Source organism: Melanerpes formicivorus, unplaced genomic scaffold, assembly GCF_026170545.1.
Source record: "Melanerpes formicivorus ecotype bairdi unplaced genomic scaffold, bMelFor1.0.p_v2 SCAF_128, whole genome shotgun sequence".
NCBI lineage: Eukaryota > Metazoa > Chordata > Aves > Piciformes > Picidae > Melanerpes > Melanerpes formicivorus.
In genome coordinates, this window is record NW_027142480.1 from 700,423 (window position 1) to 724,810 (window position 24,388).

The 24,388-nt window shown below is 36.9% G+C and overlaps 1 protein-coding gene across 1 annotated transcript in view; it reads right to left on the minus strand.

The window, feature by feature from the left end:
• CSMD3 (CUB and Sushi multiple domains 3) overlaps nucleotides 1-24,388 on the minus strand; it is a 406,730-nt gene that overhangs the window by 112,824 nt on the left and 269,518 nt on the right. Inside the window, exons 28-31 of the mRNA XM_068167989.1 lie at nucleotides 14,738-14,929; nucleotides 12,358-12,496; nucleotides 9,882-10,069; nucleotides 2,846-3,040 (exon numbers count right to left, since the gene is read on the minus strand). Coding sequence (XP_068024090.1) covers nucleotides 2,846-3,040; nucleotides 9,882-10,069; nucleotides 12,358-12,496; nucleotides 14,738-14,929 — 714 coding nt within the window. The remainder of the gene's footprint in view (nucleotides 1-2,845; nucleotides 3,041-9,881; nucleotides 10,070-12,357; nucleotides 12,497-14,737; nucleotides 14,930-24,388) is intronic.

Below are 24,388 nucleotides of genomic sequence, written 5' to 3' on the forward strand. Positions count from 1 at the left end.
TCATTTCCTTTCAAACAAAAGACAAACAGTACATAGGAATATTCTGAATAGGGATGCTTTTATTAAAAATAAAAAGTGAATTAGTCATAGGCAATTCATTACAATATTTGGGACTGTTAGATAAATCATATGGAGAGATTTTGTTGCCTCGATTCAAATCTTTTGAAGGATAAAACCTCAAACTATAATGAAATGTAACAATATTTTTGAGTTATCAATAAATTGTTTTCTCTGCTAGGAACAAGGTTTTGACACTCAGTCTTAAACATGATTTTCCACTACAGGACTTTTGGTTTTTCATTGCTACCAATAATTTAACATTAACTATACTTGGTGAAGCAAAGAGTAACCATTAATCATAATTTCTGTCATAGTAATATTGCATCTGCATGTGTTAATTACATCCTGTTCTTAACATCCACCATGAAATGCCAAATAATTTAGCATATTAGTCTGCATAAACTTTGCATGTTTTCAAAAAAGAATGAAGCCAATGATTTGGTTCACTTCCCACACTTATTAGAGAGGCTCAAAGTCATATTTAATAATTATTTCAACCAAATGCAAGTCCTGCCTAATGCACATAGGACTAGGTCATAAAAAATATTTGGTGCATAAAGGTAAATTGCAAAGCCAGGAGCTTTATACACTGAATATACTTTTGAAAATTAGTCCACTATGATCCTTAAAGCCTCTGTTCAGCTTTTATCTGACTCCAAAATCATCAGTTATTAACTTTCAGGGTCTGTAGACACCAGCTTTGTACATTGCCAGGAAAGTAGGGTTTGACAAACTGAACAATTCGGCAGCCAGTTCATGATGTGCTCCTCAACAAAGATTGCCCATGGCGTTTGAAGTACCAGACATTTTCAAAGGAAGCTTAAAGCTATCCCAAATAGTTGTCCTTCCAACGTAATGTACCCACAACCTTCATTTTCTTTTTAATTCCAAACTGAGAATGCTTTTATCCCATATGTTATCTAAAAGGCTAGACTTTAGAACAAGTAAAACCCATGAGTCTTTTCTAAATGTGGACCATTCAAATCTATCTTTCAGGACTAAGTTAAGTCAAATTATTCAGAATATAGAGGTGCTATTCTTCTGAGATTCTACTATTGAGTGGAAATATCTATATTTATTGCAACAAAATTTTTTTACTTAATAGGGTCTGACTTTGGACTACAGTATCATTTCCACCCTGTGCTATTCATACTATTTATCTGATCATTTTCTTCATGGAAATAATCAGATATTACTGACATAAATTCTCTTAGAAGAGAAAAAGCTTTTCTGTGTTGTTTGACTTACATGTTTTACAAATACAATTTTATACATTGTAAAAGCATGTTCCCAAAACCAAGAGAGCCATCTGTAGTGCTGAAACTTCTCCCTTCCTCTTCTATGGCTTATTTAGATCCAAACATGACCAAAATGAGAACACTAATTTGTAGTATTTTTTTTTGGCACATTCTGAGATGCCTCACTCTTCCTATAAAACTATAAGACTATGCCCCTGAAGCCTGTAATGGTTTTAGTGGATATTGAAAATATTAAAGGTCTTCAAATGTTATAAAAATAGCTATTCTTTATAGTTGGCAATTTTAATCTTTTAATTTTTTTTTTTCTCTTGGTTCACCATCTACTTTGCAAGATAAATTTAAGTACACACCAAAGAAAACTCCTATTCCATTTAAATTAACTATATTCAAATTAGACATGCATTTAACAGCTTTTTTTTTTTTTAATCTTCAGATCATTAAAATTAATTGAAATTAACATAATGAAGGGATTGTATTTTAACTTAACATTTTGTTGCTGATTGTTACTATGCTGTTGGATACATGGGAGAAGCTTTTGTTCTCAATCTTATTAAAGTGAAAAGATTGGGGTTTTTTTTATGAAGTGGCTATCAGTTGCTGATAAGAATTAACAACAAATCAATAAAATAAAATTTGAGTCTTTGTTTCAACTCTAAATAGGAAAATGCCTACCCTTGAGGTAGCTAGTGGTAACAGAAATGAAGGCAGGTAATTCCTAAAGTGAGTAGAGCTCTTCATATGCATAGAAGTTTAAATGCCTGGATATTTGGTGCATTTCAGGTAAATTATGTAATATCATACATACAAAATAATTTATCCACCTAAAACACAGTAAATCTATCCTAAGTGTATTTAATGTTCTACGCAAATAGATTTATATTGTAGATATCTCTATGCTGTAAATTTGCTAATTCAAGAATATAGGTTGACATCAAGGGGGATTGTAGACAGGCAGAGGTTGGTCTCTTCTCCCAGGCAACTAGTACCACAACAAGAGGACACAGTCTCAGGCTGCACCAGGGGAGGTTTAGGCTGGAGGTTAGGAGGAAGTTTTACACAGAGAGAGTGATTGCCCATTAGAATGGGCTGCCTGAGGAGGTGGTGGAGTCACCATCACTGGAGGTGTTGAGGAGGAGACTTGATAGGGTGCTTGGTTGCATGGTTTAGTTGATTAGGTGGTGTTGGATGATAGGTTGGACACGATGATCTTGACAGTGTCTTCCAACCTGGTCTGGTCTATTCTATTCTATTCTATTCTATTCAGGATGACATTACAATAAACCTCCATTCATAGTAATAACTTGTAGTACTATTAAAGGAAAGTTATTATAAACTCAAAATAATATTTATCTGGAGTTATTAAATATGTAATTAAGAATAAAAAAAATCTATAATTGAAAAGGGCTTTGACCTAGGAAGGTAAGTTCATTGGAATTACATCCTCTAATTTTGTACCTGTTTCTTCCATATGACAAAGCAAGACTAAGAACACCATAAATTACAATACATTAAAAAAATTCTCTTACCATGACAACTGGGCAGGGCTCTGTTCCATCCAGGTCTTCCATCATCTCCCATGATACATGTCAGCGTAGAATATCCTTGAAGAACATAACCTGCATCGCAGTAATATGTGACCGTTGATCCCAGTTTATAATCCGTTCCAAGTCTTGTTCCATTCATTATATTTCCAGGATCGAAACAAGACTCACGAAGTTTTGCTATAGAGGAAACAAATGCAAAGATAATTTTAAATAGAATCTAAAACATTATGTATATTCTCAAGGTCATCTTTGAGCACCCTCTAGACACATAATGCAGTTTTGTTTGGTTTTATGATCCATTCTACATAAAATATGCTCTCTTCATTTTAAAGACTACACAGATTGCTGTACAATAAGCTCCATTACAACAACTTTGTTCCAGAGTTCACTGTGACCAATGATATAATTAATAACCCCCATACAAATATCTATATCTGTGAATATGATATACTGATATCTTGTCATACAGTTGCTCCCCACCACCACTCCCACTCCCCCACCCTTATTGGAGGACAAAGGATTTAAAGATTCTTTTAATGTATCTTGCTGCTGTTATTTATTTATAGGTATATGTTTCAAAAACTTGAAATAAATTCAAATATATGCATATACTCTTATCTTTGCTTCCATCTTCCTTCTATAAGGTGAATATCAATGTTTTTAATATCCAAGACACAACACAGTGCACAAAAAAAACCACTTGATACTTCTAATTAATAACATTACCATGCAGTGGGGTCAAAAAGTTTTGGGGAAGATTTTGGGGAAAAAATTGCAAACCAAGAAGACAGAAATTTCAGGATTTCTCCTTTATCATTTAAAGGTGGTGTGGAGAAGATGAATAGGGAACCCTTATTCACTTTCCACAAGATTAGTGGCAGCTTTCTAATGCATCAAAAGAAGTGGTTTTGTACCAGGCACATTTGCACCATGGAACTTTCTACTACAGGTAGGAAGAGTTTCTAAAAGACTCCACTGGAAAGCTACTTAAGAGCTTCAAATACAAAGACACCTTATCTGATTCTGGCAGTACCCAAGTGAAGTTTCTAAAAACTAAGAGATAACAGGGAGAAATTAATATATGTTTGACTTTTCTATACTTTAGCTACATATCAGCCATTAGTCACTACCAGAGACAAGCTAATGAATTAAGTAGGTTGTTGGTTTGATCTCATTTTCATAGTGCAAAACCATAAAAGTACATTTACAATTGAAGCTGGAAACACAGCATATTTCTTTTGAAATTATACTTCACATCTTCCAGAAGAACATGAGCACCTCCTAATGTGATTAATAATTTATTAGGATTTACATGTCTAATCTGCAGAGCATGCTTCTGATTTGAGAAACAGTACAGTAACAAGTAATGGTTACATCACAGTTAATTACTAATGACAAGTATTTGATATCCACACTGATATATTTAGGTAGTTGCAGTGCGGTGTGTATTGCATCTGTCTCTGTTCTGACTGCTGAGGATTCAAAATATAATGCAACTTTAGAAAAAGAAAGGCTAAAGCTTTTCCTATACTCATTAAAAAATCAGGATAGACAATCAAAAGTTAAAAGATACAATTCACTAGAAAAAATGTAATATATCATATAGGTAATAATAATTATTGTTAAGCCTACCACACTGTCACTTGAGAAGTCTGGCAGATCTTAGGGGAAACTGAAGAATCTTTAAAGTCCAAATGACAAAATTATAAACAAAACTAAAAACCTAACAAACCAACAAAATCAAACAAAACAAGAGCAAAACCAGTATCATTTAAGATTACTACTAACATTTTGACAACAGCAAGAAAACAGTAGATTTTCCTCTCACTGAACCAATATTGATATATTTGTACTGATATACAGCTGATACTGTGAGATCACTATTCTTGAGTTTATAGTCTATGATAAGAAACTCATGTTTCATAATTCTAGCAGATCCTTGGATAGAGATTAATACCACATGAGAAGATTAAAAAAATAAAAAAGCTGATAAAACAGTCTATTATGTCTGGTACATAAATCAAAAAAGAAACGACGTGATCTGTCACAGCAAAAATTCTCTCTAGGGAAAAACTGCAGCCCTGTAATTTTCTTTTCCCCAAAGTTACAGTTGTGACAGACTCCTGAAGTTGCTGACTAAACAATAACAATGTCACTATTGAAACACAATTTCTTAATAACTGTTCTGAAAATTAAACCTGAAATACTTAGCACCTTCAAGCTACTTTTGCAAATTGGAAGCATTTGTTAAATGATATGTAAAGAAAGTGAGTATACTATGCTACCATAGATGAAGAATGAAGTCAAATGCTGCAGAGGATTCACTGTGTCTTACAGAGAAACAGAGATAATTTGCAAAACCAAAATGGTGCTCCCAAGAGAATGGGGTAAAGTCCCTCAGCATCAATATGATATTGCTCCAATTTAAGAATTCAAGACATTGACTTCTCCTGTAGCCATTCCCCTTTCTTTCCCACAAATTCTTAGTCTCTTCTCCCAGGCAACCAGCACCACAACAAGAGGACACAGTCACAAGCTGTACCAGGGGAGGTTTAGGCTGGAGGTGAGGAGAAAGTTCTTCACAGAGAGAGTGGAATGGGCTGCCCAGGGAGGTGGTGGAGTCACCATCCCTGAAGGTGTTCAAGAGGGGACTGGACATGACACTTGGTGCCTTAGTTTAGCAGTCATAAGGTCTTGGGTGACAGGTTGGACTTGATGATCTTTGAGGTCTCTTCCAACCTTATTGATTCTATGATTCTAAATACTAGTATCAGTAAGCTGAAAACAGAAGGGCATTTGCAGGTTTAGTAGAACACCAGAGAAAGTGCTGGAGAGTAATTGTGTTACATTTTCAGTTGTATTATTATGAAGACATTTTTCTGTAGTTGTAAAATTGTTTTCTGCTATAATCAGATATGGACTGAAAATAATTGTTTCATTATACAGTTAAGTTTTGAGTTGCAGTAACATTATACTCTTGGCTGTGCATACTATGTGCAAATTTTTTTTGCCCATAACAAAATTTTGCAGCAAGCTTCAAGTAAAACAGCAATTACATCTCCACTAACTTTGGCATACCACTGGATCAATTAAGGCTTCTGAAATACAGGCTGGAAACAGGTAGTAATATGTGCTGCAGCATTCTCAAGTTCAATAAGGAAGTCTCTGTTGACTAACGTATGGTAATGATGCCAAAACCTTCTTGAAAGCTAGTATCTGAGAGTATGGAAAAACAACATCAAAAGCCAAGAGAAGCAGGTGTTTTGTCCAGAGCTTGATGAGTTACTACTCTATCCCTAAGTCTCAAAGAAAACAAAGACATAATAAGCTTCTTAGAAAGAATATTACAGACTTAACTATAGCAAACATTCCATAATTATTCTCTAGAGCACTTAGTAGAACTAATAAGCTGCTCCTCCATTATACAACAGAAATGAAGAGAAGGAGGAATAAAAGAACAAAACTCCATTAGAAAGAGGATTACAGACCAGACCTGAGACACAGGTTGTATCTGAGATTTGTATCTGAAAAATATGGCCTGACAATGGAGCACAAATTGAGTACTACTGCCACACAAAATACACAATGTACACACAGGACACAAATGCAGCTACTACAGTTTGTGTGAAAAACTGTCATCTAATCAGAACAATTTTGGTTATAGGAGGTATAGCACAAACCCCACACAAGCAGGGCCAATTTGATTAGATTGCTTTTGTCCAGTCCAGCTATGATTTCATTAGTTAGTTGAAGAAAACCCAGTTCCCTCAGACTCTCTTTCTGTGATATATGCTTCACCCTACCAATCATCATGGTTACTCTCCATTGGACTGGACTTCTGTATGTAATTTTTTTTTCCAGTATCAGTGAACTCTCAGAAGAATTAGAGAGAAGAATCACTTGCCTGGATCTGTTGATTCCACTCTTGCTTCAAGTGTTCCACTTTCAGCCCAGAAGGCTAATGGCTTTCTTAACCACAAGGATAGAATTCTAGCTCATGGTCAATTTGTGTACAAGGCCCTCCAGAACCTTTACCACAGAATTTTTCCCTATCCCACCAGCCCTCAGACTTTACTGTTGCATGGGGTTATTCTATCGAAGATGCAGGTCTTTACATTAGGCTTTGTGTTCTGCTTTCAGATGGGACAGGGTTATTTTCTTCCTAGTAGCTGTTAGAATGCTGTGGTTTGGATATAAGATGAGATTATGTTGATAACTCATTTTGAAGCTGGCATGATGGCAGTATGGTATTGAGTATCAGCAGCAGATTTAACTCAACTGTGACCATTTGAGGCTGTTCTAACCCACGTCATCAACCCATTCTATTACAGGTATTGTGCTCCACATCCTAAAGGCTCTAAGTGCTTTGCTTGCTTAATTGCAGCACATATTTCTCATATGTGGATAACCCATGCACAAGTGTCCATGGCCAAGTCCACTCCTTAGTCATGGACCTATCTGCATGTTCCATCTCTTCCTTGGTGGGCTGAGGCATCAAGCGCCCTCTGAGGTATAAATTAACCACCCATATATTGCCAATCCAGATCTACCTGGCCCACTTCAGTTATAGCACCCTGATCCACCTGCTGGTTGATACTCCAAAATCATTGCCTTCTGGTCAGTTCATGGTTACTTCCAAGATTTCTGGGCAACTGTTTGAGCCTGTTCTGTTAATAGTGTGACCCACTTATTCCACACAGAATCAGTAGCATAATGTGCAAAGGAGACCCTTCCTTTGAACATCCACCTTATCATGATCAGTCAGAGAGCCAGGAGAAACTGTGCATCACTACCAGCCACTCCCAATGCACCTTGAACCCCTTCATACACTGTCAATATATCTTTTTCAGTTGAAGTATACTGGACCTTGGATTCTCTGTATCCTTGACTTGGAAACTCTAGGAGTTAACATCAAATCCAGACATGTGCTCTATACCAGAAGCTCCAAGTATGACTATTTTTACCAGTTGCAGTATATGCCATATTTTGTACATCTGTCTGAACTGGCCTGAGTGCTATTGTTCAAAGGGTTCAGGGCCCCATTTAAAATGGTTCCTCTTCATAGTCAATTGATAAAAAGGGCTTACAATCAACTGAAGTTTGGAAAATCCGCTCTCCAAAAATCCACATCATCTAAGGAAGCCTATGTTTGCTTTTTATGATTCAATGGATACACAGCTGCTCTCTTGTTAATCACATCTATCAGGATCCAGAAAAAAAACATCTTTCCATTTTATTCCTGAAAATTGGATCTTCTGTGCAGGTCCCTTGACCTTACTTTGGTTTATGGCAAAACGGTTTTTCAGAAAGATTTGGACTATTTTCTTATTTTTCTCAAAAACCCTTTCTGCTGTGTCATCCCAAACAATGGTGTCATCAATGTATTGCAGGTTTTCCAGAGTTCCACCCTGTTCCAGTGCAGTCTGGATCTGTTCATGACAGATGATAGGGCTGTATTGGATGCCCTTCCAACTGCAGGCAAATTCTGGCCTGCTGTCTGCTGCCAATGGGAACAAGAAAAATGTAATGGCAATATCAGTTATGGCATGCTACTTGGCTGCCATTGTAACTCTCATCAGTGACATGACTTCGCTCAGGCCACAACAGTCTGCCATCAGTCTCCACTCTCCACTAGACTTTCTAACTGGCCATAAGCAAAGCAACTATTAAAAGGTAAGTCAGTCTTACTAATTACTCCCCTTGGGAGTATTAGTTGGCGCAATATTGTCACCAGTACAACACTGTGGAAGCTACTGACACCCACTGGTCTTCAGCCCTCAGCAACACCACCACAGAAGGGTCTTCTGAGAGACCAGGCAAGGTAAACAGTTGTTTCATTTCCTGTGTCTTCAAGGCAGCTATACCAAAGGCTCACTGGTATCCTTTTGGATCCTTGAAATACCCTATCCTGAAGAAGTCTATGCCAGGATGCATAAAGCTTCTGAGCCTGTCACAATTGTGTGTCTATGCTGCTCATTCCCTCTTAGGCACACTTTGCCTTCTCATACAATTAAATGCTGAGATGCCTTTGCCGCTCAAGAAATAAAGACAGGTTCTCTCCCTTCATAGCTTGATGGCATTGGTATTTATTGTGCACTGGTGTCCACCAAATTCTTATAGTCCTGTGAGTCTGATGTATCAAGCATCAGATACATACAGGCAAATAAACCGTGTGGTCTCCTTTTTCCACCTGCCTGGAGGCAGGGCACCTCTAGTACTGGTCATGGTACTCATTACTGACTTCTTGTAAAGAAGAATCAGAAGTCCCTGTTTTGGTGATCTTCTACAGTGAGGTTACAGAATTGGTGGATGAGGGAAGAGCAACTGATATCATCTACCTGGGTTTGAGAAAAGCATTTGACATTGTTCTGCATGACATCCTTGCCTCTAAAATGAAGAGACATGGACTTGATGGATGGAGTAGGATGAGGAAGAAGATGGATGGGGAGGATGAGGAAGAAGAAAGAATGAAGAAAAAATTACAAGTATGTATTTTGTTCTTTGGTGTGTTATGACCTCAATCAGATCTGACTGAGACAGGTAGACAAATATACCATGGCCTATCATACTAGTCAAAATATGATGTCCTAGATTCGGAAACATTGTTTCACCTTACAGGATCTCAAATACACATATGCCAACATACTTCATTGTGGAAAAGGAAAACAACAATTAAATTATATTCTGGGAAAAATAAAATTAAACCATGTGTATATGCTGTTAACTTTTGTCACTGTATCATTATTTTTGAAGCCTGCAAACTGCTATCTGAAATTATTTTCTTTGGACACATGCATCTAACATTATCATCTATCAACTAAATTAAATCATACTAGAAGCTTTATTTTACATTAGTAAACTTGTAACGTAGTTTGCATGTACAGATAATGTATGTTATCATACTCAGGGACAACCCCAAAACTTTATCAGAAAGAAAACTACGAGAAATTAAATCAGATTAAAATTTACAGTCATGCACTGGACATTTTTAATAGAAAAGAAAAATAGTTTTATTTACCTTTGTACTCCAGATGGAATCCAGTAAAACTAACAGATCCATCACTCCGAAAAGCCAGATGCATGGTGTTTGAACTGCTTTCTATCCTCTCTGGCAGCTTGCTATCTTGAAAGCTCCCAATCAGTGGGCTATTACCATCTGGCCCATCGTAGATATAAAGAAAATCATAATTTGGTTCTATACTGAAACTGTAGAACAAAAAAAGGGAGAAATTTTAGATGGAATATGTTTTGTGCAACACTTTCACTCAGATTAAATAAAAGTTTACTATCACTGCTTTCATGAAAGTTGAAAAAAACCCTTCAATGTCAGAATAATGATTTGTAGAAGCATTTTATTAGAAAGAAACAGAAATACTAGATTATTTTTTTTTCTCTGCTTAATAGCAATACTTTGATGTGATGCAGGGGAAAAAAAAAAGATGAAGGAAAAAGAACACTATTTCTAAAGCTTTAGAGAAATAAACAACATAGATTTACTGAAATCCTCAGAAGAAATACTTTATGATATAATGCAGTCAGATGCAAAGAACAGTGCATACAGCTTCCAGTTAGAATGAATAGTTTCAGTCCACCAGCGGATGATCTTCCAGGAACTTCAAGAGTGAGAAGCATTTTGCTTATAATCAGTCTAAATGAAAAGATATAGTATTGAAACCTCGTATTTTCTTCTGAACTTAGATTGCTAATTAGAATAATAATAATAAATTTAGTAAATGATTCAGCTACATTTAATTAACTAACATAATTAGTCAATTTTGAATTTTAGTTAGGGGCTGAGAGTTAATCAAAATTATTTATAAGACTGCCTGTGTACAAAAAAAGTTTTAAAAAACATTGATAGTAAAAGAATCAAAATCTAACCACTAGAATTATTTTGTCTTTACTTGACACTAGCTCCCAGTTAAAATACATGTAGACATTGAAGACATGATACAGATTCTTCAGGGCAAAACAGCTCCAATTTTTAAAGCAACAGTTTGACCCTGCATTTAAAAGGGTTAGCTGGAGTAGGTCCCACACAAAAGCATATTTAACAACACTCAGTGGAGTATCCAGTACTTAGTTTATGCAGGAAGGGGTTATTTCTCACTCTGGAACAGGCTGTGTGTCATTAGGGAAGCAAGTATCAGTAAGTATGCAGTCGGACCAAGAGTGAGATTGACAGGTTCTGCCAAAAATCATAGTAATTGCCTGAGTTTTAAGAACAGCTATCTATAAACTGTTCATATACTACAGTGTAAAAAGTCACACTGTAAAATATTGATTTTATTGTAAAATGAAGGATCCCATATATCAAAATGTACAATTAGAGAGTAGAATATCATTAAATATTTTGATCCCATGATGTTTTGCCAAACCAGAAGAAGTGCTACTGCGCAGTATAAAGTTCCTTACCAACTTGCAGCATTCTGAAATCACCAAATTAGTTATTAAATTATTAATTATGTAAACATAGTTGAGCAATTAATTGTCTTGGAAGGAATTCTTCAAAACACACACTGCATCACCAAGCACCAAGAATGGACAACTATATGGTCCGCATCACTAAACAAGTCATTTTATCACTGATCAAAACCACCATAGAATAGTAGGAGTTGGAAGTGACCTCTGGAGATCACTGAGTCCAACCCTCTTGCCAAAGCAGGATCACCCCAGGGTAGGCCACAGAGGATTGAATTCAGATGGGACTTGAAATAAAACCATTACTGTAGAACAACCAGCATTAGAAAGACTTAAATTTGACGTGATAGTACAAGTAAAACCTTTAATTTTTCTGTGACATCATGATATACCCCAGAGGGAGGTTTATTTTTCACACATAATATGCATATTAATTTACTTTATGGATTGTATACAATGCAGACAGGAAAAGCTCCTCTGTGGATTCCACTTGGCTTAATTTATTCTTACACAGTGATAAGGGAGAGTGCTAAAATAATTCATTTTAATAATCAGAATACCAAGACATATTTTGGTGCAGTATTCTGAAATAATGCAGACTAATAAAACTAGATATAAGGACTACTTTTAAAACTTTGCTTAAATAGCAGGTGGTTGTCTCATATAAAGTATGATGAATAAGTAAGCTTCATCATTTAAGAAAATCCTTCTGGGCTGGGGTCAGTTCAGTGAGTTATTCCATGCTGCTTTCTCAGGCAGAACATCTTGGTAAATAGAGCACCAATCACTTTCATGCTAGATAGTGTAAACTGAGACTGCAGTGAAAAACAGAAGTAATGAGCTCCCAAGCTCCATCTCTGTGTGTACTGAATAACACACTGGATATGACTACTACCAGAACACCCAATTATTAATCACTTTGACAGTTATGTTAAGTATACATGCAGAGTTCCATACAGTATACATACATCAGTATACACACAGACCTACAAAGCTCTGAACCCATAAAAAAAAAAAGCCAGTAATAAAGTTACAAGCATGACTTTAAGAATGATGAGCAAATAGCAGTTTACCTGATGAATGCCAATGATATAACGTAATCATTATTAACAGTGATAGTCCAATCACAGTCTCTGCTGTGGGGATAAGGATGAGGGAAATTTGGTGAAAGTATAAAACCTGATGAGCCAGTCAAGTTTCCTCCACAGGGAGCTGTGAATAAAAATAAATTGGAATTAAAGAAAGAAGGCAAGAGGAAAAGAATCAAACACCAGCAATCTGTTCAGTGGCATTTAATGTCCTCCAAAATTTAAACAAGAAACAAGTCGAGTATTTACAAAGCTTTAATCAAAATAAAAAATGTATCCACACTTCTCCTTAAACAAATAGTAATACTACTAAGTGAAGGACTTGTTTCTGAACTCTCTGTCCTTTTATTTGCTTGCATAATATCATGTCAAGTCTTTTCTGAAAATACTCTGAAGTTGAAAATGCTCTGGTGCAGACATAAAAAAATCTTCACTGGATAAGATTTCCACCTCTTGTTAAAAGAAAGTCTTAGGCCATGAAGTATAGTTCTTACATTATGAAATATGATTTACTTATACCGATAATGCAACTACTACATTATCACCAGACAACACTGATTGGGATCTCAGATCAAGATAGTAATACTATAAATTAAATTCAACAAAAACATACTAGTGATTGCAGTTTTCAGACAAAGAAATAAAGAAAATATCTTCCAAGCACACATAGAATAGAAAAAAAATCTTAGTTCTCTGTGATTTTGAGGATCCTACATGTTGTGTGTTTGTGGTCTAGAAATGTATATAGTTAATACGAAGAATGAAAGTATCACTATTTTCAAGACATTTTATAGCTCAACATTCCTCAACTGAGGTTTCATTGAAGAACAAGAAAACATGAATGTTTTGCAAAGATCGTTTTTGGACAGGCTGCCCAGAGAGGTTGTGGACTCTCCTTCACTGGAGACATTCAAAACCCGCCTGGTTGAGTTCCCATGTGACTTACACCAGGTGATCTTGCTCTAGCAGGAGGGTTGGACTAGATGATTTTTTGAGGTCCATTCCAACCCCTTATCTCAAATATATAATCATAGAAGAGGTTGGGTTGAAGGGCACCTGTAAGACGCATCTAGTCCAATCTCCTTGCAATAAGCAGGGACATTTTCAACCAGATTAAGTTTCTCAAAGCCCTGTGGAGCCTGACATTGACTGTTTCCACTCAAGGGACACCTACACCCTCTCTGGGAAAACTTTCCAGTGTTTAACCATACTTACTGAAGAAAACCAAAAAAACTTTCTTGTATCTATTCTGAAGATATATTTAAAGAATTATAATTCAGTATGACATTTTTCTTTGCATTAGCATTATACATATCCCATTCGGAGGAAAACCCTGCTTCAATTCATTGTTTACAAAACTTTTCCATTGATATAAAATGGAAACTAAGAACCTCACTTAAAACAGAACAGTAGAACAAAACCAAAACCAACAAAATTGCAATTAAAGAAAAAAAAAACAACATAACATTCTTTCCTGTTGCACCCTGCTTAACCATAATTGTACCTCATGTATAACTGTACTAGGTCATCTGCCAGCTATTTTATGTATGTATGTGTACACACAGGCATATGAATTTCAACCAAAACCTCCAGGTGTATTAGTCTTTTTAAAGTTTTAAGGTAAAGCTAACAGTGCCATTGACATTGATGATCTCGTTATCTCTGTCACAGATATCAAACTATAAATTATACAGCCTTGAGAGGGAAACAATGAGAAATATTAGAATAGAATTAACCAGGTGGGAAGAGACCTTCAAGATCATTGTATCCATCCTATCACCCAACACCATCTAATCAACTAAACCATGGCACCAAGTGCCACATCCAGTCTATTCTTAAACACCTTCAGTGATGGTGACTCCACCACCTCCCTGGGCAGCACATTCCAATGGCCAGTCACTCTTCCTGTGAAGAATTTCTTCCTAACATCCAGCCTAAACCTCCCCTGGTGCAGCTTAAGACTCCTGTTCTGTCACAGATTGCCTGGGAGAAGAGACCAACTCCCACCTAGCTACAACCTCCCTTCAGGTAGTTGTAGACAGCAATAAGGTCTGCCCTGAGCCTCCTCTTCTCCAGGCTAAGCAACCCCAGGTCCCTCAGCCTCTCCTCACAGGGCTGTGCTCCAAACCTCTCCCCAGCTTTGCTGCCCTTCTCTGGACACGTTCCAGCAACTCAACATCTTTCCTAAACTAACTACAGAGGAAAGATTTTGATAATGTTCTTCAGAACTTAATACAGAAAATGTATCATATGAGGAGTACTTGTATGTATTTATCCTTCAACGAGAATTCCTAGAGCAGTGTGGTTCATTACACCAGAATATCAAAATGTTAGGAAACCATTCTCTGTATTTTTTGCTGCATACCTATACAGACTGGTGGGTTGGGTTGCCAGAAGTACCGATTTTCTACCTGAATGCAGGTTATTCTCTCATCTCCTTGCAATTCATAGCCAGGGTCACACTGAAAAATGACAGTGTCTCCAGGTTCTCTTCCATCCCCATTCCTAGTTCCATTCATGGGGACACCAGGATCACGGCAAGCGGTGGCTACAGAGCCTGGCAGAGAAGGGGAAAACAAATAAAATTGAATTAAAAGTCAGATTTTCAATACATTTTTGCTTCACTACATTTTTCCAATCAGGAAACTCTGTAAATCCAAAATATTCCTACTGACTTTTAAAATATTAAGAAATCACCCAAAAGTCTGCTGGTTTTATACTTTTTGTTATCTACTTTAATTATTACAAGTACCTTTTTTTTTTTTTATTATTTTATTTTAATCTGTGGACTGTTGCAATTAGAAAGAAAAAAGGGAAGTAGAAGATTTCATAGTACCCGGAAAACCCAGCACATCTGACTTAATGACAATTTTCATATAAGCCATGTTTGGACACATCTTCAGTTGTTAAATGTATGTATGCTGTAATGTTTAGTAGTGAATTTGGAAGTGAATTCCTTTGATTGCTCATATCGATATCCTTGCACACAACATATATGATGTGCTAGGTTTTTCTAATAACATTAAAGACATCACCTACACAAAAAAGGGCACACTCATTCAATATGAGAGAATAGACAACTACTGAGAGAATAGACAACAATAAATAACACATAAGTATAGATTATTGCTAAGATGACACAAAATTGCAATGACTACAAGAGAAACATGAGAGATTTAGAAGTATTTTTTTCCCCAGATTTAACACATTATGAGCAACTATTATGAACCCAAGTGTGTAAGGCTATGTGCAAAATAACCAGGTCAATGTTTCTGTAAGTAAAAATTATTTTCTACTTACATTGTACAACTGTAGCATGTTATATGTGTTACAAATAAATAACAAATGTCAAGAGCTGCCTGTGGAACTAGTCCCACTGAGCTCAGTAATCTGTGTAACATAAACACAAAGTGGCAGTAGTAAGATTTAATTCAGATGCCCTCTTTCTGGGGAGCTAATTCCAGCAGACAGTAATGTATTCAGATGAAATGTGTATGGCTTGTATATTTACTATGTTTATGAGGAAGAAATCTTGGTTTAAAAAAGGTTATTTCCCTAAAAATACAAGCATCTTGCTTTTCAGGGCATGATAAAAGAAGTAAAAGAATTAGGTCTATAAAGTTATGGGGTGTTTTATAGGGCTGTTTTTCCACATAAGAAGTTCTGAGTACAGGGTGAGAGGAAACAAAACACCACCAAAAACATCTCTCAAAAAAAAAATCAACTCTGATCAGAAGTTTTTAATGATTATTCCTCGAAGACTGGATAAATATTTATTTGAACTTTTAACTGTTGCAGAATAAGTGAAAGACTTACTTTTTATATATAATCATAGAAGTTTATAGAAGTGCTGCTTGAGACACAATGTTCAGGACTCTATATCTTTAAGCTGCTGCATTCTAATTTAGGAAAATGTTACTAAAATACAGGATTACTAAAGTTCAGTGCACTATATTAGTAGATCTTGTAAATGTTTCAGACAAAAGAATAAGATGTTGGAGGTAGATCATACAGGACCAGAATTCCATCAGATATGAAAAGGTTCATATATTAACCCAGGTCAGAAGCAATAAAGAAGTCTCTAAGGTACACTTAGGCTGAAGCAAGTAGAAAAATAAGGCATATATTATTTTTCATCTTCTGAGATGCCAGAATATACTGTATCCTTTTGTTGGTATTGGAGAGAAATTGTGTTCTGCCCACTTAAATGCTACCTGCCTTGAATCCTGTCATAAACAAGAGAAACACTTCCGTGCCTTATCTGAAACACGATGAAATCAATTCTTGAAGGAAAGAGACTGATAGTCTCCAGGCCATCTTGCTACCCAAAGCCATAGATCAGTACTTATCTTGCACACAGCAAGGACCATGCCCCCATATCTCTCTAACTTTCTGAATCTTTCCCCCTTACACTAAGTACTGATGAAATACATCCTAGCCCCAGGCCTGGTACTGCATATCAGAACAGGAAATTAATGACTGAAATAGGTTTTACATTATCCCCAATAGCCCTCCACGGGGATTTTCCTGGTTGCCTCTGAATTCACAGAATCCACAGCTTCTGCTGAGCACAAAAAAGGGTGTGCAACAGAGTTTGAAGGTCTCCATACCCCAACTGTCCTGTGTACTTTGCAAGCATGAAATTGTCAAACATTAGTTGCATGCATGCTATCCTCAGAAGAAAGCTTAATTAATTCAAGTAGATTGTTCTGTCCTGAAAAAGAAGTTCATTAAGTGAGTTATAGACTTGCATTTGTTTATCTGTGTAGTTTCTTAGTGGGGGTTTCACTGGCTGTCCCCAGGCTCATAGAAACAGGCAAGGCACAACTTGTAGAATTGCATGAAAAATTGCACATGGGCAAGTTCTGCAAAGTCCTGTTCAAGGTATGGTTCATTTAATTTTTTTTCTTTCCCTGTTTCCCAGTGTCTAACGAATAAAATTCCCATTTTGGTAATATTACCTTGATAACAACCAACCAGTAAGGTTTTTTTGTCATATTGTTCTCTAAACTTCTCCTGAATTATATGTGCACACCCATGTATAAATAAAGCTTTCATGTGAGCTTTCTGAGAGATCCCAACCTGGAAAAAAAGCAGTAAAGGAGACCCTGACTAGCCATCTGTGAGAACAATCATTGCCAAAAACACAGAGAGTAAAGTCATGCCTTGTAATTCCCATAGCATGCTATGCTCTAGATATACATTTGACAAGATGAGAATTAGGTGCATTTTGGGGAAAAACATCTACTGCCTGAAAAATTACTACCAAACCAGGCAAAATTGTCCAGGGATATGACTGACTGGCTGGCAGTCTATCCAGGAGCCATGCTTCCTCTTGATGGTCTGTGTAGGAGCCAAGCTCCTCACAGTGGAGGTACAAGGAGCTGGAGACCAGCATTCCTACACCATTGCCTGGGAGACGTGCTGAGCTTAAATGGGGCTTCTAAGCAGGGGGTAAGTGTCGCTGTGCGGTGCAGGGTGGCACCCACAGCAACAAGGATAGAATTCAAGCAGAGTATAGCAAGAGCCCAGACAGAGAGCTCCTGCCCGAGGCAGCAAGCCAATGAGACTCATGACTTCCCTCATGCAGCTCCCATTCGTAGCTCTCCTCCTGGTGTGGCTGCAGGGGATTGGTTAATGACCTTTTCTTCTGCTAGATAGTGATACTTATTAAGGTAGCACAGCTGGCTCTTATCTCATCTATTGGAGTTACTTGTTAAGCCACCACAAGTGGTTCCCATTTCATCTCCTCTTGCAGTTTCTTATCTTCAACCATTCAGTCCGGGGGACACAATCCCCCACAGGTAAGCATATTCAAAGATAAGGCAACTCAGGACCAGTAACACCAGTTTAATTCACTCAGGACCCTAACACAAGAAGAAATTAATCATTTTGGGAAAACAACCAATCAAACAAAATCAACCTAAAAACACCCCAAATGGAAAAAAAAATGGCATGGGTCTAGTCCATGCCTATTGAGCCCTTCCCATCACTGTTCAGAGTGCTCAGGGACAATAGAAGGTTTCTGGGCCAACAGACCAACAGGCATGACAGCTTAACCAGAGAACCAGCCTGTGCAAGCATCAGCTGCCCCTGTATGGAAAAAGAAGCATAGAAGGAAAGCAATAAAGGATGAGGATGAATCAAGGTCATCACTGGAACAGAAGAAAGAACTAAGGGTGGTCACTTGGTCTTTACCTCTGGCCTTGGAATATAGCCAAGGACAAACAGTGGATTGAACAACTAGCAGGCTCCAGCAATGCACGCACATACTTGTGAATGACAAGGAAACTGCCCAAGTTTCCAGTGTAAAATCACCCAAAATGAGCAGAAGGACTAATACTGATTCTGGTCCTGTTGGAGGGACTGGTATGACCAGTAATGATAAATTGTAGAATGCCTACCTGATAATTCAGGTTGGAAAACACAGACTTCCTCACCAGCTGCATCCTTAAGTATTTTGGTGCTATTATATTCGGGATCTGTATTCAGACTATTTTATGCACTGTACTGATTATCAATGAAAATTATTTAGTAGCACTTGTTCAGTGAACTTGTTTTTAAAGTCTTGTTTACATTTTAAATAGAATAAATAGAATAAACCAGGTTGGAAGAGACCTTCAAGATCATCGCGTCCAACCTATCATCCAACACCACCTAATCAACTAACCCATGTAACCAAGCACCCTGTCAAGTCTCCTTCTGAACACCTCCAGTGATGGCGACTCCACCACCTCCCCGGGCAGTCCATTCCAATGGGCAATCACTCTCTCTGTGTAAAACTTCCTCCTGACCTCCAGCCTGAACCTCCCCTGGCGCAGCCTGAGACTGTGTCCTCTTGTTCTGGTGCTGGCTGCCTGGGAGAAGAGACCAACCTCTGCCTGTTTACAACCCCCCTTCAGGTAGTTGTAGAGAGCAATAAGGTCACCCCTGAGTCTCCTCCTCTCCAGGCTAAGCAGCCCCAGCTCCCTCAGTCTCTCCTCATAGGGCTTGTGTTCCAAGCCCCTTACTAACTTTGTTGCCCTTTTCTGGACTCGTTCCAGCAAGTCAACATCCTTCCTAAACTGAGGGGCCCAGAACTGGACACAGTACTGGAGGTGTGGCCTAACCAGTGTAGTGTACAGGGGCAGAATGACCTCCCTGGTATAGTCTCATACATTTTTTTGTGGGGGAAACAGTGGAGCTCATGTTTGTTCTTAATGGCCCTTAGCAAGTTTTACTGTCAGATACACTTCTTAGGGAGACACAGGTTTAATAGTATAAGCTAATTTTCTTTTTCTCTTACTGGCTTTGTTGTTGTCGATTTATATTAGTTGTTAAAAGGCATTTTGTTAAAGCCATTTGAAGTGCTACATTGCTTTTACCACATTTTACTGGAGAAAGTTAGGAGCTTTTATTCACAGTTTCTAAGTAGATGGTTTTTTCCCCCACCATAAATAAGAACTCTTCAGATCTGAACATCTATTATCCCTTAAGCATTTGCTCATAGTTTTGGCACTGAGTATAAAACCCAGCCCCAAAAAATTAATTGACATATGGTTTCAGATAATTGCTGGAACTCGGCATAAAATGGATACTGTGACAATATGTAATCATGCTGGCAACACATTCCAGCTGGGGAGAAGTGTTTTGAAAATCTTGATTTCATTTGGATTGCATGTTTTGGGGGTTGAGGGTTTTTTGGGAACTACAGGGATTTTTAAGCTTTTTATACCAGATTTATCCCTATTTCATATGACATATTTCATTATGCATGCATATGAATACAGGGAGATAGAAATAGCTTCTCAGAAATAAGCAATCACCAGATCTTGGACTACACACATGAACTGAAAAATCTTACCAATTATCACTCCTATTTTAATACCATTCCTACTGAAAAGATTATTAAGATCATCTGAATGAAAATACATATATTTCATTTTATTCCTTATAGAACAGTGTGCAACCTGTTCTGTTGCACATGTTAAGGATACAGTTGTGGAAGAGAGAACATCACTGCTGATTTGCTTTGCCCTTACCGTTGCACCGTGGGTGAACTGAAATCCTCCAAAGAGAGGAAAGATCGTTCCTGTCTTAAAAGTTAAATTTTCTCTTTTGTCTGAGGTTTAGCTTTTGATTACTTCTTCCTTTTTTTTTGGTACTATAATTGAACAGTTATGAACAGATACAGAACTGGCATCATTAATTGGTAACAGTTTGTCCATACACTTGAGTATCATTGCTCTTACCTTTGTCAAGGTAACTAAAATTTATTACTTAGGAAAGCATTATACTATGGTAACAAATTACAGAACACTCTCATAAAACAGCTTCTGGTTTGTTTGGTGGTGGTTGTTGTTTTTTTTTCCCTAGTCTCATGTAGATTAACTTTCCCAAAACAACAATGGGAATACAAAGAAGTAAAAAAGATCTGATTCGTATTTTCATTTTCTTTTGAAACATTTTAAAATCCCTGTATGTAAATGAATTATATCTCAGACTGTGGGACTGAATATGTCCAGCCAGCAACTGAAGTCACCAGTCCATAAATAATTTTTTCACAGGCACATACAGAAGACTGAAAGATGAGCATTCCTTCAGTGAAATGCTTTCATATGTAATCTGGCATCTTACTAGAATGCTTTTAAGGAGTTAAAAAAAACTATGGCAATAAAATAGCAGCAAAAGCTCCCTTAAAAATGCACTATGTTACCAAATATGCAGTCCTAGACATGAATGGGGAAACAGGGAAAGAAGGAACAGACAATGAGTTGACAAACTTGAAGTAACTGCCATGTTCTCTCTTCTCAAACCTGAAGAAGATGCAGATGGAATTCAAAGAATCCACATAGAGAGTGTGACAGAATTCTAGCTTGAGAAAAAGGATATGTGTGTGTAAACAGAAGATAAATCTCAGGACAGCTCTCCTTCCTCTACATTTATGCATTCTGCTGTAATTTGAGCATAGAAAAAATGGTAACACTCCTGAAGATGTATCTGTACTTGCAGGAAAGAGCCCATCACATGGGTGTGTATGTATACGTGCATGCATGTATGCCTGTGCTTGTGTATATGTGTAAAGGATGGCACATGAATCATAAATAAAGAAAATTAGTGATGCTGGAAACACCAACCAGAAAATTCATCTGCAAAGTATCATTAATACAATATCAGAATTTGTCAGTGAAAACAGAGAGCAAAATAATTATGACATCTTATTTGTTTGCCATGGAAAAATGCTTTTCCCAGTCAGATGATTGTATGTCAGTTCCATATTTACTTTCTTCTGTGTTTTGTATCAAATATTTGATACCTTTTCAGAGAATATTGAAACAAAACAGCTCAAAACTACTCTCCTACATGAAAAACATATTGCAAGAGGTATTTCAATGAGGCAGGATGAAGTTGTATTTAAAGGTACAAAACTTTACTTTTACGTGGTTTCACCAAAATAATTCATGTAAACATCAGCAGATAATGTACCAGTCACACTGCAGCTTGCTTGTAGTTCTGCATAAGGCTGCAAGGAGAGGACTGCTGAATAATTAATGTAGATAGTAATTTTCAGGTTGAAAACACCATGGGAGATGCTTCTTCATACACAGAAGACAAAAAGTTGCAAGCCCTGGACTCATGCAGTTTTGCTCACTTTTTGATAATAATGGAAATGCAAGGAAGGGAAAAGCTTCCTTGAAATTATATTCCTCATGTGGTCAATCAGGGCTCATAATTCTGGTCCCAAAAGAGCCTCAAGAGGGAAACAGTATCATTAAGTATAGGATGTAAATGATCAGGCTTCTTTATCCTCTCATTCTAACATTTGCTACTGTGACTAAATCATACAATTGTGTATCAAACTGTAATGCTCTTCTATCAGTATTTTAGGAAGACAGCTGTTACACAAAATAGTGTAAGCCATATACATTTCACTGTATTTTTACTGACTAACACACACACACAAAATGTAATGGAAAATAAAACACATGCCTCTAATTACCTTAGCCAGAAGAGTTGCAAAGGTTTGTGCAAATATACTGCTACAGAAACATTTTGCTGTCTTGTGCACTATTTCAACCACAGAATCACAGAATTGTCAGGCTTGATAGGGACTTCAAAGATCATCCAGTTCCAAACCCCCTGCTAGAGGCAGGGACCCCTCACACTAGATATCAATCAATAGTTAACTTTAAAGAACGTAAACTAAAGGGAAAAATTGGTTAGGAAGTTAGAGAATCTTTTCTGAAATAGAGAAGTGGTTTTCTTTGTAACATCGTGATTCTACATAAAGACATCTTTGCACTTCCAAATGTACTTTGTTTGTACAGACAGTCACAAAGGTCTGTATTAGATTTTGTTTGCAAGTAAAATGACATACCACCAGAATGACAACTTTATCTGAGAAACCTATAGTGTCAAATTTTGCTGTTGCTTTAATAGGAAACACATCAGCAGGTTTCTCAGATTCAAAGAATAGATTTCACACATATGAAATTGAAATATGAACTTAAAACATTAATCTGAAACGCATGACATTCCCAAATTGGAACTAAATCAGCTTGAGTTCTCTGTAATGCCATATCATAAGTCAGACAAAGTCTATTTTAAACTCTAAATCTGTAAATTTAGGGCAAGTAGGCTTTGCAGTGATGTAAGTCACAAGTGTTTGGCCAAGCTGTGTTGCACGCGATTCAAAGCAAGGAAGTTCAAACCTTGATATGATTAAGAGAAGGGAATTTTTTGGTGGCATGACAAAGAGGAGCACTTACTCATCATTTCAAAAGTACTTCTAAATTAACCTATTCCATTCAATACTTCCTTTCTGCTTTCAGCTAGCCATACCATGACTTCAGGTCATCCTAGGTTCAACTCATTACTAAGGCACTTTACATGGAAACATTGACTGGTGGCATTTGCTTACAGAAAATACACCTGTACTATTGAACTAAGAAATACCAGCTACTGTGCAGTTAATGTAATTTAGAAACTTGCATCAGGAATGATGTTTTTATCATTGAAAAGACTCCTAAGTTAGGAAGTTCATCTTTCACTAACATCTGTTACTTAGAAGAAAGGCAACAGCTATTAGAAGAAAAACAACTTATTTAACAGTTTCTCTCTCTTAAGCTTATTGATGATAAAACCAAACAATGGCAAAAAAAACCCAAGCAAATATAAAACAAACACACCCACACACATACACAAAGAAAAGAGAAAAAACAAAAAGAAAAGAGAAGGAAGACATACCATGCCAACACTCCCTTCAGCAATACCACAACAAAAACATTGGGCTAAATTTAGAAGTGTAAACATTCACAGTTATTTGTGACAGGAAAATAGTCATCCTGAAACCTCTAAATCCAAAGGACTCCTCTCACACTTGAAAGAAGTCAGCAAACCAGGGTATGAACACATTTAAGATGAAAAGCTGGTTCTGCTATGGAACTGACATGAGGAGCAATAAATCCTATCACACATCAGAAAAATGAAGAAGTTATGTCAGAGAGCGATCCCTATACAAGGTGTAAACAATACTCTGAGAAAGAAGAGAGATGGATTCCATAAATCCATTCTTAAAATACTTGTCTTTGAACAAAACCAAATTCCAAATAAATTAACAACACCACCCCAACAAAAACAAATGAAAGACCAAACAAAGGAAGTTTAGAAAACAGTGTGATGATAAAACAGTAGTAAACATAAATACAGAAAGCTGACTTGTATCCATTTAATCACTAAATATAATCAGCATAAACAATATCATAGAATCATAGAAACATTCAGGTTGGAAAAGACCCTTAGGATCACCAAGTCAAATCGAGAACCCTCTTCTACAAAGTTCATTCTTAAAACATATCCCCAAGCAACCACATTCAAACGAACTGTAAACACATCCAGGGTTGGTGACTCAACCACCTCCCTGGACAGCTGATTCCAATTCCTGGAATATCATACATTATAATTCAAGACTAGAAATTAATATTGTCAAACTTAAGTCACACAGGTAGGTATTTGGCACAAGTTTTCTAGACCTTTT